General features: G+C 45.8%; 1 protein-coding gene across 2 annotated transcripts in view; it reads left to right on the top strand.

The window, feature by feature from the left end:
• Positions 1–658: 658 nt before the first annotated feature.
• Positions 659–19,942, top strand: part of LOC109875721 (sodium-dependent neutral amino acid transporter SLC6A17) — a 53,890-nt gene continuing 34,606 nt past the window's right edge. For both annotated transcript variants that reach the window (XR_004205294.1, XM_031804174.1), the window contains exons 1-3: positions 659–789; positions 8,574–8,988; positions 12,274–12,431. Coding sequence is in view for 1 of the 2 variants with exons in the window: in XM_031804174.1 (XP_031660034.1) it covers positions 8,691–8,988; positions 12,274–12,431 (456 nt within the window). In the remaining variant the exon portion in view is untranslated. The remainder of the gene's footprint in view (positions 790–8,573; positions 8,989–12,273; positions 12,432–19,942) is intronic.

The raw sequence follows: 19,942 nt of genomic DNA on the forward strand, positions 1-19,942 counted from the left end.
AATGCTAGCAAATACTAATTGTGTGTATGTAAACTTCTGACCCACTGGGAATGTGATGAAAAAAAAGCAAAAAATTATAATTCTCTCTATTATTATTCTGACACCTAAAACAGGGAATTTTACTAGGATTAAATGTCAGGAATTGTGAAAAACGGTGTTTAAATGTATCTGGCTAAGGTGCATGTAAACTTCCGACTTCAACTGTACCTTGTTGTGTTGAACAACATGCACCATTACTTGCACCATTACCATTACAAATAGCAGCACCTCGACTGTTATTGTCTGACAGAAACATACTATATGCTTTAAAATAGGTATATAAACATCGGCTGACGTAAGAAAGAGAGGATGACTCAAACCAGCGTCAGGCATATTGATGGAGAGAAAAAAAAACTTCACCATAGTCAACTCTAAATACAGGGAGTTGTCCTACAAATATTAACCACGTGGAAGGAACCTTAACAGGGGTTTTCAGAAAGAATATAGACAATAAGAGTGCTGGATTGATGAAGTAATACAATACATTGTCGTTAATGTGTGTAAAAGTGACCGTTATTGTCCGTTAAACTTGCCAATGAGAACCATTGGTGTCTGTCTCTGTCTGCGTCAGACTTTACGCGCATCACCGCATGTCATTTTCCACCAAGGAACTCGCGGTGATTTTGCATCTCTGCGCGCAGAGAGATGCTGGTTTCGGAGGTTGTGCCTGAATGAAGATTTGCCTTACTAAATGTGTGAATTTTTAATTGTTTTGAGAACAAATACTTTTGCTGTTGTACTTTGAATAAGGTAAGGAGGGCATTTACGATTCTTAATCCTTTCTTTCCATCTAGCAACGCATTAGGCTACTCGATTGCATCATGAAATATCTAGGCTAATAATAAGATAATCGTTAAAGTCAATGGAAAATAATTTTCATGTCTCACCTTTTCAAATCTGCATGATTGTTTCATAGGCTATTTCATACTGTAGCTTTGTCTTTTTGAAAGCGTTTGTCTTTTTTCCGTGCGATTTGAGGCTGAGCGCTCATTGGCGCGGTCACTCTAGGTTGCGGTGCTGTCCACAATATTTAGTTCGATTATAAAGCCCTACAATAAGCATCCCCGACGTTCAGGTATAGCATTTATTGAGTGATCAGGTCACATTTGGAGGAAATAGGCTACCGTGCTCTGTCTTTGGATGCATGGACATCTTATTCGGGGTTTTCTTACCTTGACCTTGGCGACGATTCATGAAATGTGTCCTCCAGCTGTGCACTGTTTGAAGCAATAGTGTTTATTTTTTTCCACAAGGAGTCACACACGACACAGTGTACCTGTGGACATTAGGCCAATTGGCTATGACATGATGGTGTCTCTCAGTTGAGTTGGGCCTGGAGGAGGCACCCCTAAGTGGGAAGATGCTAGATGTCAAGATGCTATGGGATTTCAACTCCGTTTTTAAAAAGTCCCAAATCCTCTCAAAACCACATGGAATAGAATAGTTTATATAGAATATAATAATTTGTTGTCTTCAGAAAAGGCAATTATTTCCCCCAGTATACAACAATATACTATAGTTTTGAGTTTGACATGGGATGTACTGAAACTGTCCAAGAACAAGTGATTAGACTCAATATGGGTGGACCATGGCCTGGATATATTTAATTCACTCCTAGCCTCTATCCCGGTTGTGAATAGGGTGTGATGTCTGGCAGGTTAGGGCTAGTTCACTTCTATTTTGTCACAGTAACACTATGTGATTGGCAGCAGTCCTTCCAAGAGATGACAATGACAGTCTGTGAGATAGTGAGAGGAGGAGAGGTTGGGTTTCACTGATGCTGCAGGGATGGAATGTACATGGAAGAACCATTGCCTAGCAACCCCATTTGGATAAAGTGGAGCATCTCCTCTAGAAATGGCACCACAAGGACCTGGACTGTTATGATTTAAGCAACAACTCTTCCCTGGAGAGATGGGGTCTTACTGGTTGGTCTGATTGCAGGTTTCAGCTATCTACTACTATCCAAATACCCTTCTTAACTTCATTTTGTGTTGTTTACACAGGGTTTGTTACGTAGCGTCACTACTCTCCACATGTATGAAGGATCCATCCAGTTATTTGGCCTACAGAAATGCCATGATTCATAGTTGATGAGCAGACACGACAACAGTCTGGTTGATAAGGTCAAGGCTAAAGTGACAGACAGTCAGACAGGTCCGAGGGCCCCAGGATACTGTAGCTCATTTCTCTCTCTCTCTCTCTCTCTCTCTCTCTCTCTCTCTCTCTCTCTCTCTCTCTCTCTCTCTCTCTCTCGCTCTCTTTCTCTCTCTCTCTCTGTTCCTCTTTCTTCCTCTCCATCTCTCTACACCCCCCCTCTCGCGTGTGCTCTCTCTCTCTTGCTCTCTCTCTCTTGCTCTCTCTCTCTTGCTCTCTCCCCTGTCTCCCTCTCTCTTTGTCCCTCTTTCTTTCTCTCACTCTCTTTCTCTCTCTCTCTCTCTCTCTCTCTCTCTCTCTCTGTTCCTCTTTCTTTCTCTCCATCTCTCTACTCCCCCTCTCTCGCGTGTGCTCTCTCTCTCTTGCTCTCTCCCCTGTCTTCCTCTCTCTTTGTCCCTCTCTTTCTTTCTCTCACTCTCTTTCTCTCTCTCTCTCTCTCTGACTTCCTACAGTGAGAAGTGAATCACTCAGTAGATTTTCATCTGATAAACTATCCCAACATCTACTAAACATAGTATTTAAGGCCAGAGGTTTCCAACTTGATCATGATTTGCGTACGCACCATAAATAGGAGGCCACTATAGGCCAGAAATAAATCATTGTCAAGTGTCAGTTGTGCAGAGGTGAGGACGGAGTCAGGTGCAGGACACAGAACCGAGTAAAATAACGTATTTTACTCTGAAAAATAAACAGCCAATAAATCCACGCAGGGATAGCAAACCCGAACACAAAAGACTAACACAAAACCAGGAACAAACACGCACAAAACATAATGAGAACCATAGGGTTAACACATGGAAACAGAAACGTAGATCGGTGGCAGCTAGAAAGCCGGTGAGGACGACCGCCGAACACCGCCCGAACAAGAAGAGGCACCAACTTCGGCGGAAGTCGTGACAATAATCTCTAGGCTATGTCACAAATAGCACCCTATTCCCTATGTAGTGCACTACTTTTGATAGGGCTCACTAACTAGTGCACTAACTAGTCCGACGAGCCTGACGGGAATGACATACTGCTTTCCCCTGAACAGGCCCAGATCCCCGTCATTTGCGGGAAGAGAAGGCGGAGAAAATGGGGCTGCTTTCTGAGAATTCGTAGGCGATCAAATAAATCCCCACTGCCTTCCATTCTGCTAGCAAACGTGCAATCTTTCGAAAATAAAATCGATGACCTACGCGGAAGATTAAACTACCAACGTGACATTCAAAACTGTAATATCTTATGCTTCACGTAGTCGTGGCTGAATGAGGACATTATCAACATGCAGTTGGCTGGTTATATGCTGTATCAACAGGATAGAACAACAGCGTCTGGTAAGACAAAGGGAGGCGGACTCTGTCTTTTTGTAAATAACAGCTGGTGCACGATACCTAAGAAAGACTGGTAAGGTAAGACAAGGGGAGGCGGACTCTGTCTTTTTGTAAATAACAGCTGGTGCACGATACCTAAGAAAGACTCTAGATTTTGCTCGCCTGAGGTTAAGTGTCTCATGATAAGCTGTAGACCACACAATCAGCCTAGAGAGTTTTCATCTGTATTTTTCATTTGCTGTCTACATACACCACAGACTGATGCTAGCACTAAGATCGCACTCAATGAGATATATTCCGCCAAAAGCAAACAGGAAAACTCTCACCCAGAGGTGGCGCTCCTAGTGGCCGGGGACTTTAATGCAGGGAAACTTAAATCAGTCTTACCAAATTTCTATCAGCATGTTAATTTAATGTCCAGCTGGAAAAAAACTTTGAACCACTTTTACTCCACACACAGAGATGCATACAAAGCTCCCCTCACCCTCCATTTGGCAAATCTTGCTTACAAGCAAAAATTAAAGCAGGAAGCACCAGTGACTCGATCAATAAAAAAGTGGTCAGATGAAGCAGATGCTAAGTTACAAGATTGTTTTGCTAGCTCAGACCGGAATTTGTCCCGGGAAGCACAGCCGAGAGCAAATAACACTGGCAAATAACACTGAAACATGCATGAGAGCACCAGCTGTTCCGGAAGACTGTGTGATCACACTCTCCGCAGCCTTCAGTCCATTGATTATTGATTTCCATTACCATTAATATTTATCTATTTCTTCTGCTATTGGTCACTATTATTCCTCTTTACATGTATATATTACCATTAGTATATTGAGCCTCCCGAGTGGCGCAGCTGTCTAAGGCACTGCATCTCAGTGCAAGGTGTGTCACTACATTCCCAGGTTTGAATCCAGGCTGAATCATATCTGGCCTTGATTGGGAGTCCCATAGGGCGGTGCACAGTTGGCCCAGCGTTGTCCGGGTTTGGCCAGGGTAGACAGATGTTGTAAATGAGAATTTGTTCTTAACTGAATTGCCTAGTTAAATAAATACTAAATATTACAAGAAGTATTTATATATTACCGCTATCACACAATTTTCAGCCCTGTATATAACTACCAGTACATTTTTATTGTATAAACCCACCTCAACCAATCCAGTACCCCTGCACATCGAATAAGGTACGGGTACTGACCTGTATATACAACCAGTCCTGTATCCCTGTACATTGAATAAGGTACTGAGACTGACCTGTATATACAACCACTCCAGTACCCCTGTACGTTGAATAAGGTACGGGTACTGACCTGTATATACAACCACTCCAGTACCCCTGCACGTTGAATAAGGTACTGAGACTGACCTGTATATACAACCAGTCCAGTACCCCTGTACGTTGAATAAGGTACGGGTACTGACCTGTATATACAACCAGTCCTGTATCCCTGTACGTTGAATAAGGTACTGAGACTGACCTGTATATACAACCAGTCCAGTACCCCTGTACGTTGAATAAGGTACTGGTACTGACCTGTATATACAACCACTCCAGTACCCTGTATGTTGAATAAGGTACTGGTACTGACCTGTATATACAACCACTCCAGTACCCTGTATGTTGAATAAGGTACTGGTACTGACCTGTATATACAACCACTCCTGTACCCCTGCATGTTGAATAAGGTACTGACACTGACCTGTATATAGAACCACTCCTGTACCCCTGCATGTTGAATAAGGTACTGACACTGACCTGTATATAGAACCACTCCTGTACCCCTGCATGTTGAATAAGGTACTGACACTGACCTGTATATAGAACCACTCCTGTACCCCTGCATGTTGAATAAGGTACTGACACTGACCTGTATATAGAACCACTCCTGTACCCCTGCATGTTGAATAAGGTACTGACACTGACCTGTATATAGAACCACTCCTGTACCCCTGCATGTTGAATAAGGTACTGACACTGACCTGTATATAGAACCACTCCTGTACCCCTGCATGTTGAATAAGGTACTGACACTGACCTGTATATAGAACCACTCCTGTACCCCTGCATGTTGAATAAGGTACTGACACTGACCTGTATATAGAACCACTCCTGTACCCCTGCATGTTGAATAAGGTACTGACACTGACCTGTATATAGAACCACTCCTGTACCCCTGCATGTTGAATAAGGTACTGGTACTGACCTGCATATAGAACCACTCCTGTACCCCTGCATGTTGAATAAGGTACTGACACTGACCTGTATATAGAACCACTCCTGTACCCCTGCATGTTGAATAAGGTACTGATACTGACCTGTATATAGAACCACTCCTGTACCCCTGCATGTTGAATAAGGTACTGACACTGACCTGTATATAGAACCACTCCTGTACCCCTGCATGTTGAATAAGGTACTGACACTGACCTGTATATAGAACCACTCCTGTACCCCTGCATGTTGAATAAGGTACTGACACTGACCTGTATATAGAACCACTCCTGTACCCCTGCATGTTGAATAAGGTACTGACACTGACCTGTATATAGAACCACTCCTGTACCCCTGCATGTTGAATAAGGTACTGGTACTGACCTGTATATAGAACCACTCCTGTACCCCTGCATGTTGAATAAGGTACTGACACTGACCTGTATATAGAACCACTCCTGTACCCCTGCATGTTGAATAAGGTACTGACACTGACCTGTATATAGAACCACTCCTGTACCCCTGCATGTTGAATAAGGTACTGACACTGACCTGTATATAGAACCACTCCTGTACCCCTGCATGTTGAATAAGGTACTGACACTGACCTGTATATAGAACCACTCCTGTACCCCTGCATGTTGAATAAGGTACTGACACTGACCTGTATATACTTTTATCCGTGTGTTTCTTTAACTCATCGTAGTTCTTGTGTTTTTTATTCTTACTTTAATGATTTTTTTCTACTTTCTATTACTATCTATATTGGTATCAGTGTATTGTTGGGAAACAGCTCTGAATGTAAGAATTTCACTGTACTGTTTTACACCTGTTGTATCCTGTGTACGTGGCGAATAAACATTGTAACTTGAATAGAATGGGCGTCTCAACTGACATTGCAAAAAATCCATTCCATTGCATGAGCCACATCAGTTAGTATAATTTGAATGAACATTCTACATTACCATGGAAATGATTGCATCACCACACCATACCACTCATACCATGAGTTTACCAGTCAAATCGCCAGGGTTAGAGCTTATAACCAAGCCTGTTTCATTCATTATCTTTCTATGTGTTCTGCGGCTGCATTGTGGTCATTCAGTCAGCTGTTCGTTCAACTGCAAAAAATGTAATAATAATAATAGTTTAAACTGTTATGACAGTCTTCATTCATAACCATCACGGTTACACGGTTATATTGTAATTGTGCCAGCCCTACCTAGAGTTGAAGTCAAAAGTTTACATACACCTTAGCTAAATACATTTAAACTCCGTTTTTCACAATTCCTGATATTTAATCCTAGTAAGAATTCCATGTCAGTTAGGATCACCACTTTATTTTACGAATTTGAAATGGCAGAATATAAGTAGAGAGAATGATTTATTTCAGCTTTTATCTATTTCATCACATTCCCAGTGACTCAGAAGTTGCATACACTCAATTAGTATTTGGTAGCATTGCCTTTAAATTGTTTAACTTGGGTCAAATATTTCGAGTAGTGTCATATATATATATATATGTAAACATTCATATACATGGCTCATATATTATACAGCGCCAAGCCAAACCACCTGACTCAAGTCATCTTACGTACCCCTGCTAAAACAGGAACTAGCTCACACAGCCAGCAATACAACTACCCCCCTAACACTATCCCCTCAGCTTTGTTGTCTCCCGACCCCAGGAAACAAAGACATTCCATCGCATGAACACATACACCCAGCCATAAAAACTGCCCCTCTACCTCACGAACCACTGACATAAACATCTCCTAGTATAAACACACATCTCACCCCCTCTACTGGTCGGGAGCTCAGAGAACAAGACTCTGCTGTGCACCAATGGGGCTTCTGATCTGGCTAGAGCAGGTCCGCCTCCAACCCTTTGGGACCAGTCAGAAGACCAACACGACAAGACTCCACCTACATATTCCATGTATAAAATCTGCTGTGACCAATGTCTAGGTCTCTTTTTCACCTGACTCCTTACCGAGTTAAATTAACTAGATCCGTGCACGTAAAACTGCAGGACGAGATATCTTTGACTCAATAAATTGCCTTTTGTTACAACTGAAATCCACTCTGTCCAGCGTCCGTGATTTGGTCCGTTATAAGTGAAATAATCTGTCTGCCAACAATTGTTGGAAAAATACTTGTGTCATGCAGAAAGTAGATGTCCTAACCGACTTGCCAAAACTATAGTTTGTTAACAATAAATGTGTGGAGTGGTTGATAAACGAGTTTTAATGACTCCAACCTAAGTGTATGTAAACTTCCAACTTCAAATGTATAGCACAGACCCCTCCCCCCATCAGATGTACTGGCTAAACCAACAACATAGCATCCCTCTGAGGAAAGGACAGGAAAGGAGCTACTGACTTGTCAAGCAGCCAGTCAGCCGACCACCCCAAGCAGCCAGTCAGCCGACCACCCCAAGCAGCCAACCAACCAACCAGAGATTAGAGGGTTTTACACAGTCTCCCTCCACAAAGTTACATTCAATTGCCCAATGCCGTGAGCTGATTTCCATTCAGACTCAATTTCTAGACAAATCTCCTTTAGCTATTACCTTAGACCTGGCATAATTAATGGGACTGACATAAATACAGCTGAATCATGCTGAAAGGCTCTTTGATCAAAACTACTGTGGTTTTAAAGAGCCCATACAGGAGGGGAGAGGAGACTGCTGTGGATAGTGTGTCTGTATTTGTCTAGTTGCATAAGATATAGACATTGAGCTTTTGTCGCTGTAAATTATCTGTGTTTTAAGGCATATACAGAGACATATTTGCAAGTCTGATTGTTTAGGACATAGAAAGATTTATCTAACCAACTCATAACTTGTCTCTTTCCAGGTTCAAGACAAAAAACATCTTTACGCCTCTATCTGTGGAATCTACCTTTTGACCATCTCTGACCCCTTCTGACATCGTACCCCTGACCCTAAACCACCCTCACCATCCACCGCCACCATGCCTAAAAACAGCAAGGTAACCCTGGGACTCCCTCACAGTGATCCCGTCACTGAGTCAGTGGCGGACCTCCTGACCCTGGCCGAGCCCCTGGACTATAAGAGCAGCCGGATGAGTATGGGTCTCAGCCCTGGGGCCCAGCCGGCCATGGGCAAGGGCCTGCTGCCTTCTCCAGGGGACGAGGAGGGGAGGCCGGCCTGGAACAGCAAGCTCCAGTACATCCTGGCCCAGGTCGGATTCTCTGTGGGGCTGGGCAATGTCTGGAGGTTCCCCTACCTGTGTCAGAAGAACGGAGGAGGTGGGTAACGCTGGGGAATCTGGGTATTGTACTTAGTTACTGGTGGGGATTCTGGATAGTGTAGTCACAGGGGGGGATATGGGTATCTTAGTCTTTGTCAGGATTATCTGTGGGGCTGGGAAATATTTGGAGATTCCCCTACCTGTGTCACAAGAACAGAGGAGGTGGGTTCTGGGTATTGTAGTCACTCTTGGAGTGGGGGAATATGGATACTGTTGTCACTAGTGGGGATTATGGATACTGTATTTTCTGTGGGGTGAGCCTCCCTATAGGCCTCACTATCGTATTGAGGTTCCTCTACCTAGGCCGGAAGAATGGAGGAGCTGGGTATTGTAGTCGGAGATTCTGGGCACTGTAGTTAATCTGCATACTGTAATTACTAATGAGGGTTTTTTGGAACTCTGTGAAGCAGTTACTGTGTTATAATAATGATGATGATAATGACGATCATGAAGACCCATGCTGTGTTTACTATGTATGTATCAGAACACCCTCATCCTTTACAGCTTTACAAGGCTTGAGAAAGTGCAGTTTGTTTTGATGTCACCAGTCACCCCAGGCTGGTGGAGAAATGGTGGGGGGTAAGAGCATCACATCTCTCGACAAGGCGGGTCATTGTTCTGGCAGACTGGACAGGTGTGAAATAGCAGGCAGTTGTAGCTGTCACTATTCACATTTTCTATGGTGTAGTAACAGGCTGAGTCAGGTAACATCCAATAGGTGACCCTGAGCATCTTGTTCACTTGTTGCAACAAGGATAAACATGGTGAAGGACTATAATACATTTGACTTCAAAGATATACTGCCCTTGGCTATACTAGTACTATAATACCCTAGTATCCCCTAGTACAGTGTTTCCCAAAACGCGAGGGATGGAAGGTGGGTGCGGGTCCCCCCTCCGTCTTAAAATCATTGAATCAGTATATATATATATATATATATATATATATATATATATATATATATATATATATATATATATATATATATTACGGTTACATACAGTATATACATACAGTAGCAGTCAAAGGTTTGGACACACCTACTCATTCAAGGGATATTGACTATTTTCTACATTGTAGAATAATAGTGAAGACATCAAAACTATGAAATAACACATTTGGAATCATGTAGTAATTTAAAAAAATTAAATTTATTTTATCTTTGAGATTCTTCAAAGTAGCCACCCTTTGCCTTGATGACATATTTGCACACTCTTGGCATTCTCTCAACCAGCTTCACCTGGAATGCTTTTCCAACAGTCTTGAGGGAGTTCCCACATATGCTGAGCACTTGTTGTCTGCTTTTCCTTCACTCTGCGGTCCAACTCACCCCAAAGCATCTCAATTGTGTTGAGGTCGGGTGATTGTGGAGGCCAGGTCATCTGATGCAGCACTCTATCACTCTCCTTCTTGGTCAAATAGCCCTTACACAGCCTGGAGGTGTGTTAGGTCATTGTCCTGTTGAAAAACAAATGAAAGTCCCACTAAGCACAAACCACATGGGATTGCGTATCGCTGTAAAATGCTGTGATAGCCATGCTGGTTAAGTGTGCCTTGAATTCTAAGTAAATCAAGACAGTGTCTATATTATATATTCTGTATACCACTCTAACCATATCACAACACTCAATGCAGCTTCAAATGCATTAAGAAAGAAAGAAATTCCTGATATTTGAAATGCATTCCAGGTGACTAAATCATTAAGCTGGTTGAGACAATGCCAAGAGTGTGCAAAGCTGTCATCAAGGAAACGGGTGGCTACTATATATAATATACATTTTGATTTGTTTAACAGTCTTTTGTTACTACATGATTCCATATGTGTTATTTCAATGTAGAAAATAGTCAAAATAAAGAAAAACACTTAATGAGTAGGTGTTCTATATATATATAAAGCATCTTTTTGAGGAACTCAGTCAGTCTCAACTTACTCTTAAAAGTCGTGTGCCATCAGGTGCCATTTCTAAACTGTTGTGTCCCAGTGAAACCTGACACCGTGGTAGCCTGTAACCTCAAGTCCAGGCTTGTCCTAGTGATGATTGATTCTGATGCTCCTTGACTACCCATTTGTGTCTCCCTACATCTCCTCCTCTCCTCTCCTCTCCTCTCCTCTCCTCTCCTCTCCTCTCCTCTCCTCTCCTCTCCTCTCCTCCTCTCCTCTCCTCTCCTCTCCTCTCCTCTCCTCTCCTCTCCTCTCCTCTCCTCTCCTCTCCTCTCCTCTCCTCTCCTCTCCTCTCCTCTCCTCTCCTCTCCTCTCCTCTCCTCTCCTCTCCTCTCCTCTCCTCTCCTCTCCTCTCCTCTCCTCTCTCTCTTCTCCTCTCCTCTCGTCTCGTCTCTTCTCCTCTCTCTCTCTCTTCCTCCTTTCCCCCCTCCTTCATGTTCTCTCTATTCTATTGCCTTTTGATGAAAGGCCAGTAGAGATGACATTGAACAAAGGCTACAGTATTACAGTGCTCAATTACAGCAGCAAAAAGCACCACTATATTATAAGCCCTCCATCAAAATAATTGTGTTCCAAAGACTAAAGAGCATTATAAACCTGGGCTTTCACTCTGCTGTGTTTGGATCCGCACAACCAGTCCAGGCCTCCTAGTCCCAGGTGTGTTATTACTGGGATTTGTTTTCTGGTCTCCTGGAATAGCAGCAGCAAGTGAGAGTTGGCTGGCAGCCAAGGTTGTGTTGATTAGGGTATTCATTAGGGTGCAAATGTGTTGTTTGTGAGTGTATGACGATGCTCTGTGTGCTCAGTGGAGCTAAAAGAGGGAGAGTAGAGAGGTACAGTTTAGTGCAAGACAGAGGGAGACAGGAAGTGGTGAGGCTGCAGAAGGCAGAGAGAGACAGGAAGTGGTGAGGCTGCAGAAGACAGAGAGAGACAGGAAGTGGTGAGGCTGCAGAAGGCAGAGAGAGATGGGAAGTGGTGAGGCTGCAGAAGACTGAGAGAGACAGGAAGTGGTGAGGCTGCAGAAGACAGAGAGAGACAGGAAGTGGTGAGGCTGCAGAAGACAGAGAGACAGGAAGTGGTGAGGCTGCAGAGGTAGGATAATAGAAAACATGACCATGACAAACCATTCTGTCTTTCTTGCTTGAGACATTTCTTTCAATGTGAAATATAGTGTTCTAGCCTTTTCCTTCCATCCAGAAGGCTGTTTCAATTTTACCTTTACTGACTTGTACCTAACCTTCTCCCTCTTCATTCTCCCTCTCCTTCTCATTCCTCTTTTTTCCACTTCTCCTTCCCATTCACTCTTCCCCATCCCCTCCCTCCACCCCCTTCCTCTCTCAGGTGCGTACCTGGTCCCGTACTTCATCCTCCTCATCCTCATCGGGATCCCTCTGTTCTTCCTGGAACTGGCGGTGGGACAGAGGATTAGGAGAGGCAGCATCGGGGTGTGGAACTACGTTTACCCTCAGCTAGGAGGCATCGGGGTCTCCAGTCTAATGGTGAGAGGCTTGCACACACACACTAAAGGACTGTGGCGGTCATGACATTTTGTCAGCCCGGTGAATGTCTGCTGGTGCAAATAACTGCTGGTCTCATGGTACTTGACCGTTAATTACAATAAACACGTTTAGCATCTCTAGGATTTGAGCCACTGGTGCGGACCTTTAGCACATCTACATTTTACATTTTTCTAATACATCCATTTGAATGTAGCCTACACCATCATACAATAAATCCATTATTTATTTAAGCAGGTTTAAAGAAATGTTATGATATGAAGAAAATTTTACCTATTTCAGAAGAACAGAATAGCATATTCTGAGACGACCTTATGTTGGGCCCTGATCTATGGCTATGCCATAGGCTGTGGGCTACTTTAGTTAATTTAGCAGACAAGATTGGTTTTCATTCCTGTAGTATCATTTTATAGTAAGAAGAATACAATTGAACATAGCTGAATAAAATATAAAATATCGTTTTTTCCCAAACAATTTTTGAGGGAATAATATAATAATAAAGCCTACTAATGTACAGTACACACCTACTCATTCAAGGGTTTCTTTATTTTTACTATTTTCTACATTGTAGAATTATCATGACACAAGGTGAGACCCAGATGTAGACACAGGAGGCAGATGGTTGGAGTCTTACAATGTTTATTAATCCAAAGGGGTAGGCAAGAGAATGGTTGTGGACAGGCAAAAAGGTCAAAACCAGATCAGAGTCCAGGAGGTACAGAGTGGCAGACAGGCTCGTGGTCAAGGCAGGCGGAATGGTCAGGCAGGCGGGTACAAAGTACAGAAACAGGCAATGGTCAAAACCAGGAGGACTAGAAAAAGGATAAATGCAAAAAGCAGGAGAACGGGAAAACCACTGGTTGTCTTGGAAACATACAAGACAAACTGGCACAGAGAGACAGGAAACACAGGGATGAATACACTGGGGAAAATCAGCGACACCTGGAGGGGGTGGAGACAGTCACAAGAACAGGTGAAACAGATCAGGGCGTACCCCACCTGTCGTCCTACCTGGGTGCATACCTGGCTGACCGGGGTGCCGGCGGTGGAATTGGCGATGAGGGCCAGGTCCAGGATGTCTTTAGCAGGTTTCCAGGTCTTGGTTGGCTCGCTCCGACTGACTGTTGGTTTGGGGATGGAATCTGGATGACAGGCTGGCCGACGGCCCAATAAGGGTGCAGAATGCCTTCCAGAATCGAGACGAGAACTGAGGACCCCGATCAGAGACCATGTCTACCGGGAGTCCGTGGATCCGGAAGACATGCTGCATCATAAGCTGAGCTGTCTCCTTGGCAGAAGGTAGTTTGGGGAGATGGATGAAATGGGCGGCCTTGGAAAACCGGTCGACTACCGTCAGAATGACAGTGTTGCCATCATACGGAGGAAGCCCAGTGACAAAGTCCAGAGATATATGAGACCAGGGACGATGAGGGACCAGTAGTGGCTGCAGGAGGACAGAAGGAGCTTGTCGTGGAGTCAATGTTCTGAGCACACACTGGGCATGCAGCGACGAAGGCTGAGACATCAGGAACCATTGTGGGCCACCAGAAGCGTTGTCAAAGGAAGGCTGGTGTATTTGACGGGACCCTGGATGACAGGTCAGCCTGGAGGAATAAGCCCATTCCAGGAACCGGGACTGGACTGGATTAGGGACAAAATTCTGGTTAGCCAGGCTCCCTTCAGGTCCAGGCTGGGATCGTTGTACCTCGCGGATCAGGTTCTCAATACCCCAATCCACAGTGGCAGCAAGGCATGAGGTAGGGAGAATGGTTTCAGAGGTCGAGGGTGTGGCAAAGGAACTGTATAGGCAGAGAGGGCATCAGGCTTCACATTATTTGACCCTGGGCAGTAGGAAATGCTGAAGTTGAATCTGGTAAACAAGTGGGCCCACCGTGCCTGCCTGGAGTTGAGGCGCTTGGCTGTACGGAGATATTCCAGGTTTTTATGGTCGGTCCAGACCAGGAATGGCTGTTCTGCTCCTTCTGGCCAGTGCCTCTACTATTCCAATGCCATCTTCACCACCAGGAGTTCTCGGTTGCCAACATCATAGTTCCTTTCAGCAGGATTGAGACCATGGGACAGGAAGGCACAGGGATGAAGCTTCTGGTCCTGGGCAGATCGCTGGGACAGGATGGCCCCCACTCCAACAACCGAAGCATCCACTTCCACCACAAATTGACGCGAGGGGTCCAGATGGATGAGGATGGGTGCTGTTGTGAACAGATGCTTCAGGTCCACAAAGGCTTTGTCGACATCTGGAGACCATTTGAACGGCAAATACACTGGGGAAAATCAGCGACACCTGGAGAGGGTGGAGACAATCACAAGGACAGGTGAAACAGATCAGGGCGTGACAAGAATCATAGTGAAGACATCAAAACTATGAAATAACACATATGGAATCATGTAGTAACCAAGAAAGTGTTAAACAAATCAAATATATTTTAGATTTTAGATTCTTCAAAGTAGTCACCCTTTGCCTTGATGACAGCTTTGCACACCCTTGGCAAAAAAAGCAAACTCGGCTCCATCCTTCAAAATACAAACCTGATGGCTTGTTCCTAACAAAACCCTTTGGTATTGCCAACCACTTGAATAACTTTTTTTGTTGACAAGATTAGCAAACTTAGGCCTGAAATGCAAACAACAAATGCTAAGCCTTCAGCACTGTAGTTTTGAGTTCTACAAAGTGGGTGTGGAAGAGGTGAAACAATTGTAGCTGTCTATGAATGAGGACAAACCACCTGGTACCCACAAAGGTTGGCACACAGTTCAGACACTCATCGGTACAAGACATGTAACCAGAGGTCTCTTCATAGTTCCCAGGTTCAGAACAGAGGCTGGGAATCACACGTTATTTAAATAGAGCCATGACTACATGGAACTTTATGCCATCCCAGGTAACTCAAGCTAGCAATAAAACCAGATTAAAAACCAGATCAAATAACACTTTACTGCACAAACGGGACTGTGAAGAGACACTGCCATTTTATCAATATTTGTATTATAATTTGCCCTGTATTATGTGTGTATTAAATGTATGTATTTCAGTCCTTGACTAATAGTGTTCTGTACTATGTCTTATGTCATCTTTCATGTGGACCCCAAGAAGAGTACGGCTAATGGAGGATCCTAATAAGTACAAAATGCCAAATATGCCTTCTGGCAATGCAAGAATAGAATAGTTTATTGTTCTCCAATGAGCAGCCAAGTCTGTCTCAAACATATACCATTCACCAGGACACGAAACAGCAGGTTTGATGTCATTGTCTCAGTTTACCTGACAGACGTGTGGTCTGATGAAACATTTTGCGTCCCTCAGAAGGCCTACCCACATTAGTGTCTCTAGAGAGTTCAAAGTAGACTGACATACAGACGTCAGCACTACCAGTCGCTTTCATCTGTCAAATGTCACACTCCTCCATCCTCAGTACTCTCAGGCAGAGGCTTCTGTCCAGGAGAAGATGTGTGCTCTGGATGTCTATGTTGCTATGTGGCTAACTGAAGGACCAAGAGGCTAGCCTGTCTGTCAAATACAGTTGACTTTAGAGCTCAGGTCACTCACCACAATCACATCTGCTATGTCCACAGTCAGCCAGCCAGCCAGTCAGTCAGTGAGTGACACAGTCAGTCAGTCAGTCAGTCACGCAGTCAGTCATTCAGTCAGTCAGCCAGTTAGTGACACAGTCAGCCAGTCAGTCAGTCAGTCAGTTAGTGACACAGTCAGTCAGTCAGTCCATCTGTAGTCAGTCAGTATCTAATAGCTAGCATACCAATGAAGCATTGTATTGGGCACACATCTTAGAATGAAGCATTGTATTGAGCACACATCTTAGAATGAAGCATTGTATTGGGCACACATCTTAGAATGAAGCATTGTATTGGGTACACATCTTAGAATGAAGCATTGTATTGGGCACACATCTTAGAATGAAGCATTGTATTGGGCACACATCTTAGAATGAAGCATTGTATTGGGCACACATCTTAGAATGAAGCATTGTATTGGACATGCATTCTAAGTAGTATTCTACTATAGCTATTGGAAATTGCAGACAGTGCAGGAGGCCCTATACAGTACTATGCAGTGCTGAGGCAGTGAGGGTTGAGGCGGGAGGGCACAAGGCATTGAGGTGTGAAGTGTAAGGTTTGAGGTGTTAGGCTTGAGGGTTGAGGCTGGAGGGCACGAGGCATTGAGGCGTAAGGTTTGAGGTGTTAGGCTTGAGGATTGAGGCGGGAGGGCATGAGGCATTGAGGCGTAAGGTTTGAGGTGTTAGGCTTGAGGGTTGAGGCGGGAGGGCATTAGGCATTGAGGCGTAAGGTTTGAGGTGTTAGGCTTGAGGGTTGAGGCGGGAGGGCATGAGGCATTGAGGTGTAAGGTTTGAGGTGTTAGGCTTGAGGGTTGAGGCTGGAGGGCACGAGGCATTGAGGTGTGAGGCATAAGGTTTGAGGTGTTAGGCTTGAGTTTTGAGGCGTGAGGTTTAAGGCGTGAGGGCCTGAGGCTTGAGGCAGTGAGGCGTGAATGTTGAAGCGTGAGGGTTGAGGCGTGAGGGTTGAGGCGTGAGAGTTTCAGGCATGAGGGTTGAGGCGTGAGGGTTGAGGTGTGAGGGTTTCAGGCATGAGAGTTGAGGCGTGGGGGTTGAGGCAGTGAGGTGTGAGGGTTGAGGCGTGAGTGTTTCAGGCATGAGAGTTGAGGCGTGGGGGTTGAGGCAGTGAGGTGTGAGGGTTGAGGCGTGAGTGTTTCAGGCATGAGAGTTGAGGCGTGGGGGTTGAGGCAGTGAGGTGTGAGAGTTGAGGCGTGGGGGTTGAGGCAGTGAGGTGTGAGGGTTGAGGCGTGAGGGTTGAGGTGTGAGGGTTTCAGGCATGAGAGTTGAGGTGTGGGGGTTGAGGCAGTGAGGTGTGAGGGTTGAGGTGTGAGGGTTTCAGGCATGAGAGTTGAGGCGTGGGGGTTGAGGCAGTGAGGTGTGAGGGTTGAGGCGTGAGTGTTTCAGGCATGAAGGTTGAGGGTTGAGGCAGGCTGGATGGACCTGGATGTTTATGTACCTACACTAGCATACCACGCAATGTATTGGACATGCATTCTAAATAATATGCTATGCCAGTATGTATACTGCAGTCATTCTGTCAGACCCTGGAATGGTGAGGCGTTATTCATATTCATACTAGCCTACCACTTAGAATGACACCATTATGCTCCTATTGATATTAGAATGTAACCACTGCAGTCGATAAATCAGTCCTGCAGGCTCTGCTGCAGAGGCAGATAGACAGTCAGCCAGGCCCTGCTGCAGAGGCAGATAAACAGTCAGCCAGGCCCTGCTGCAGAGGCAGATAGACAGTCAACCAGGCTCTGCTGCAGAGGCAGATAGACAGTCAGCCAGGCTCTGCTGCAGAGGCAGATAGACAGTCAGCCAGGCCATGCTGCAGAGGCAGATAGACAGTCAGCCAGGCTCTGCTGCAGAGGCAGATAGACAGTCAGCCAGGCTCGGCTGCAGAGGCAGATAGACAGTCAGCCAGGCTCTGCTGCAGAGGCAGATGAACAGTCAGCCAGGCTCTGCTGCAGAGGCAGATAAACAGTCAGCCAGGCCCTGCTGCAGAGGCAGATAGACAGTCAGCCAGGCTCTGCTGCAGAGGCAGATAGACAGTCAGCCATGCTCTGCTGCAGAGGCAGATAGACAGTCAGCCAGGCCCTGCTGCAGAGGCAGATAGACAGTCAGCCAGGCTCTGCTGCAGAGGCAGATAGACAGTCAGCCAGGCCCTGCTGCAGAGGCAGATAGACAGTCAGCCATGCTCTGCTGCAGAGGCAGATAGACAGTCAGCCAGGCCCTGCTGCAGAGGCAGATAGACAGTCAGCCAGGCCCTGCTGCAGAGGCAGATAGACAGTCAGCCAGGCTCTGCTGCAGAGGCAGATAGACAGTCAGCCATGCTCTGCTGCAGAGGCAGATAGACAGTCAGCCAGGCCCTGCTGCAGAGGCAGATAGACAGTCAGCCAGGCTCTGCTGCAGAGGCAGATAGACAGTCAGCCAGGCCCTGCTGCAGAGGCAGATAGACAGTCAGCCAGGCTCTGCTGCAGAGGCAGATAGACAGTCAGCCATGCTCTGCTGCAGAGGCAGATAGACAGTCAGCCAGGCCCTGCTGCAGAGGCAGATAGACAGTCAGCCAGGCTCTGCTGCAGAGGCAGATAGACAGTCAGCCAGGCCCTGCTGCAGAGGCAGATAGACAGTCAGCCATGCTCTGCTGCAGAGGCAGATAGACAGTCAGCCAGGCCCTGCTGCAGAGGCAGATAGACAGTCAGCCAGGCTCTGCTGCAGAGGCAGATAGACAGTCAGCCAGGCCCTGCTGCAGAGGCAGATAGACAGTCAGCCAGGCCCTTGTAACCTGGGACAGTGAGGGTTGAGATAGGCTGGATGTAACCTGGGACAGTGAGGGTTGAGGCAGGCTGGATGTAACCTGTGACAGTGAGGGTTGAGATAGGCTGGAAGTAACCTGGGACAGTGAGGGTTGAGATAGGCTGGAAGTAACCTGGGACAGTGAGGGTTGAGATAGGCTGGAAGTAACCTGGGACAGTGAGGGTTGAGATAGGCTAGATGTAACCTGGGACAGTGAGTGTTGACATAGGCTGGAAGTAACCTGGGACAGTGAGGGTTGAGATAGGCTGGAAGTAACCTGGGACAGTGAGGGTTGAGATAGGCTAGATGTAACCTGGGACAGTGAGGGTTGAGATAGGCTGGATGTAACCTGGGACAGTGAGGGTTGTGATAGGCTGGATGTAACCTGGGACAGTGAGGGTTGAGATAGGCTGGAAGTAACCTGGGACAGTGAGGGTTGAGATAGGCTAGATGTAACCTGGGACAGTGAGGGTTGAGATAGGCTGGATGTAACCTGGGACAGTGAGGGTTGAGATAGGCTGGAAGTAACCTGGGACAGTGAGGGTTGAGATAGGCTAGATGTAACCTGGGACAGTGAGGGTTGAGATAGGCTGGATGTAACCTGGGACAGTGAGGGTTGAGATAGGCTGGAAGTAACCTGGGACAGTGAGGGTTGAGATAGGCTAGATGTAAACTGGGACAGTGAGGGTTGAGATAGGCTGGATGTAACCTGGGACAGTGAGTGTTGAGATAGGCTGGAAGTAACCTGGGACAGTGAGGGTTGAGATAGGCTGGATGTAACCTGGGACAGTGAGGGTTGAGATAGGCTGGAAGTAACCTGGGACAGTGAGAGTTGAGATAGGCTGGATGTAACCTGGGACAGTGAGGGTTGAGATAGGCTGGAAGTAACCTGGGACAGTGAGGGTTGAGATAGGCTGGATGTAACCTGGGACAGTGAGGGTTGAGATAGGCTGGATGTAACTTGGGACAGTGAGGGTTGAGGCAGGCTGGATGTAACCTGGGACAGTGAGGGTTGAGATAGGCTGGAAGTAACCTGGGACAGTGAGGGTTGAGGCAGGCTGGATGTAACCTGGGACAGTGAGGGTTGAGATAGGCTGGATGTAA

This window comes from Oncorhynchus kisutch, linkage group LG24 (genome assembly GCF_002021735.2).
Source record: "Oncorhynchus kisutch isolate 150728-3 linkage group LG24, Okis_V2, whole genome shotgun sequence".
NCBI lineage: Eukaryota > Metazoa > Chordata > Actinopteri > Salmoniformes > Salmonidae > Oncorhynchus > Oncorhynchus kisutch.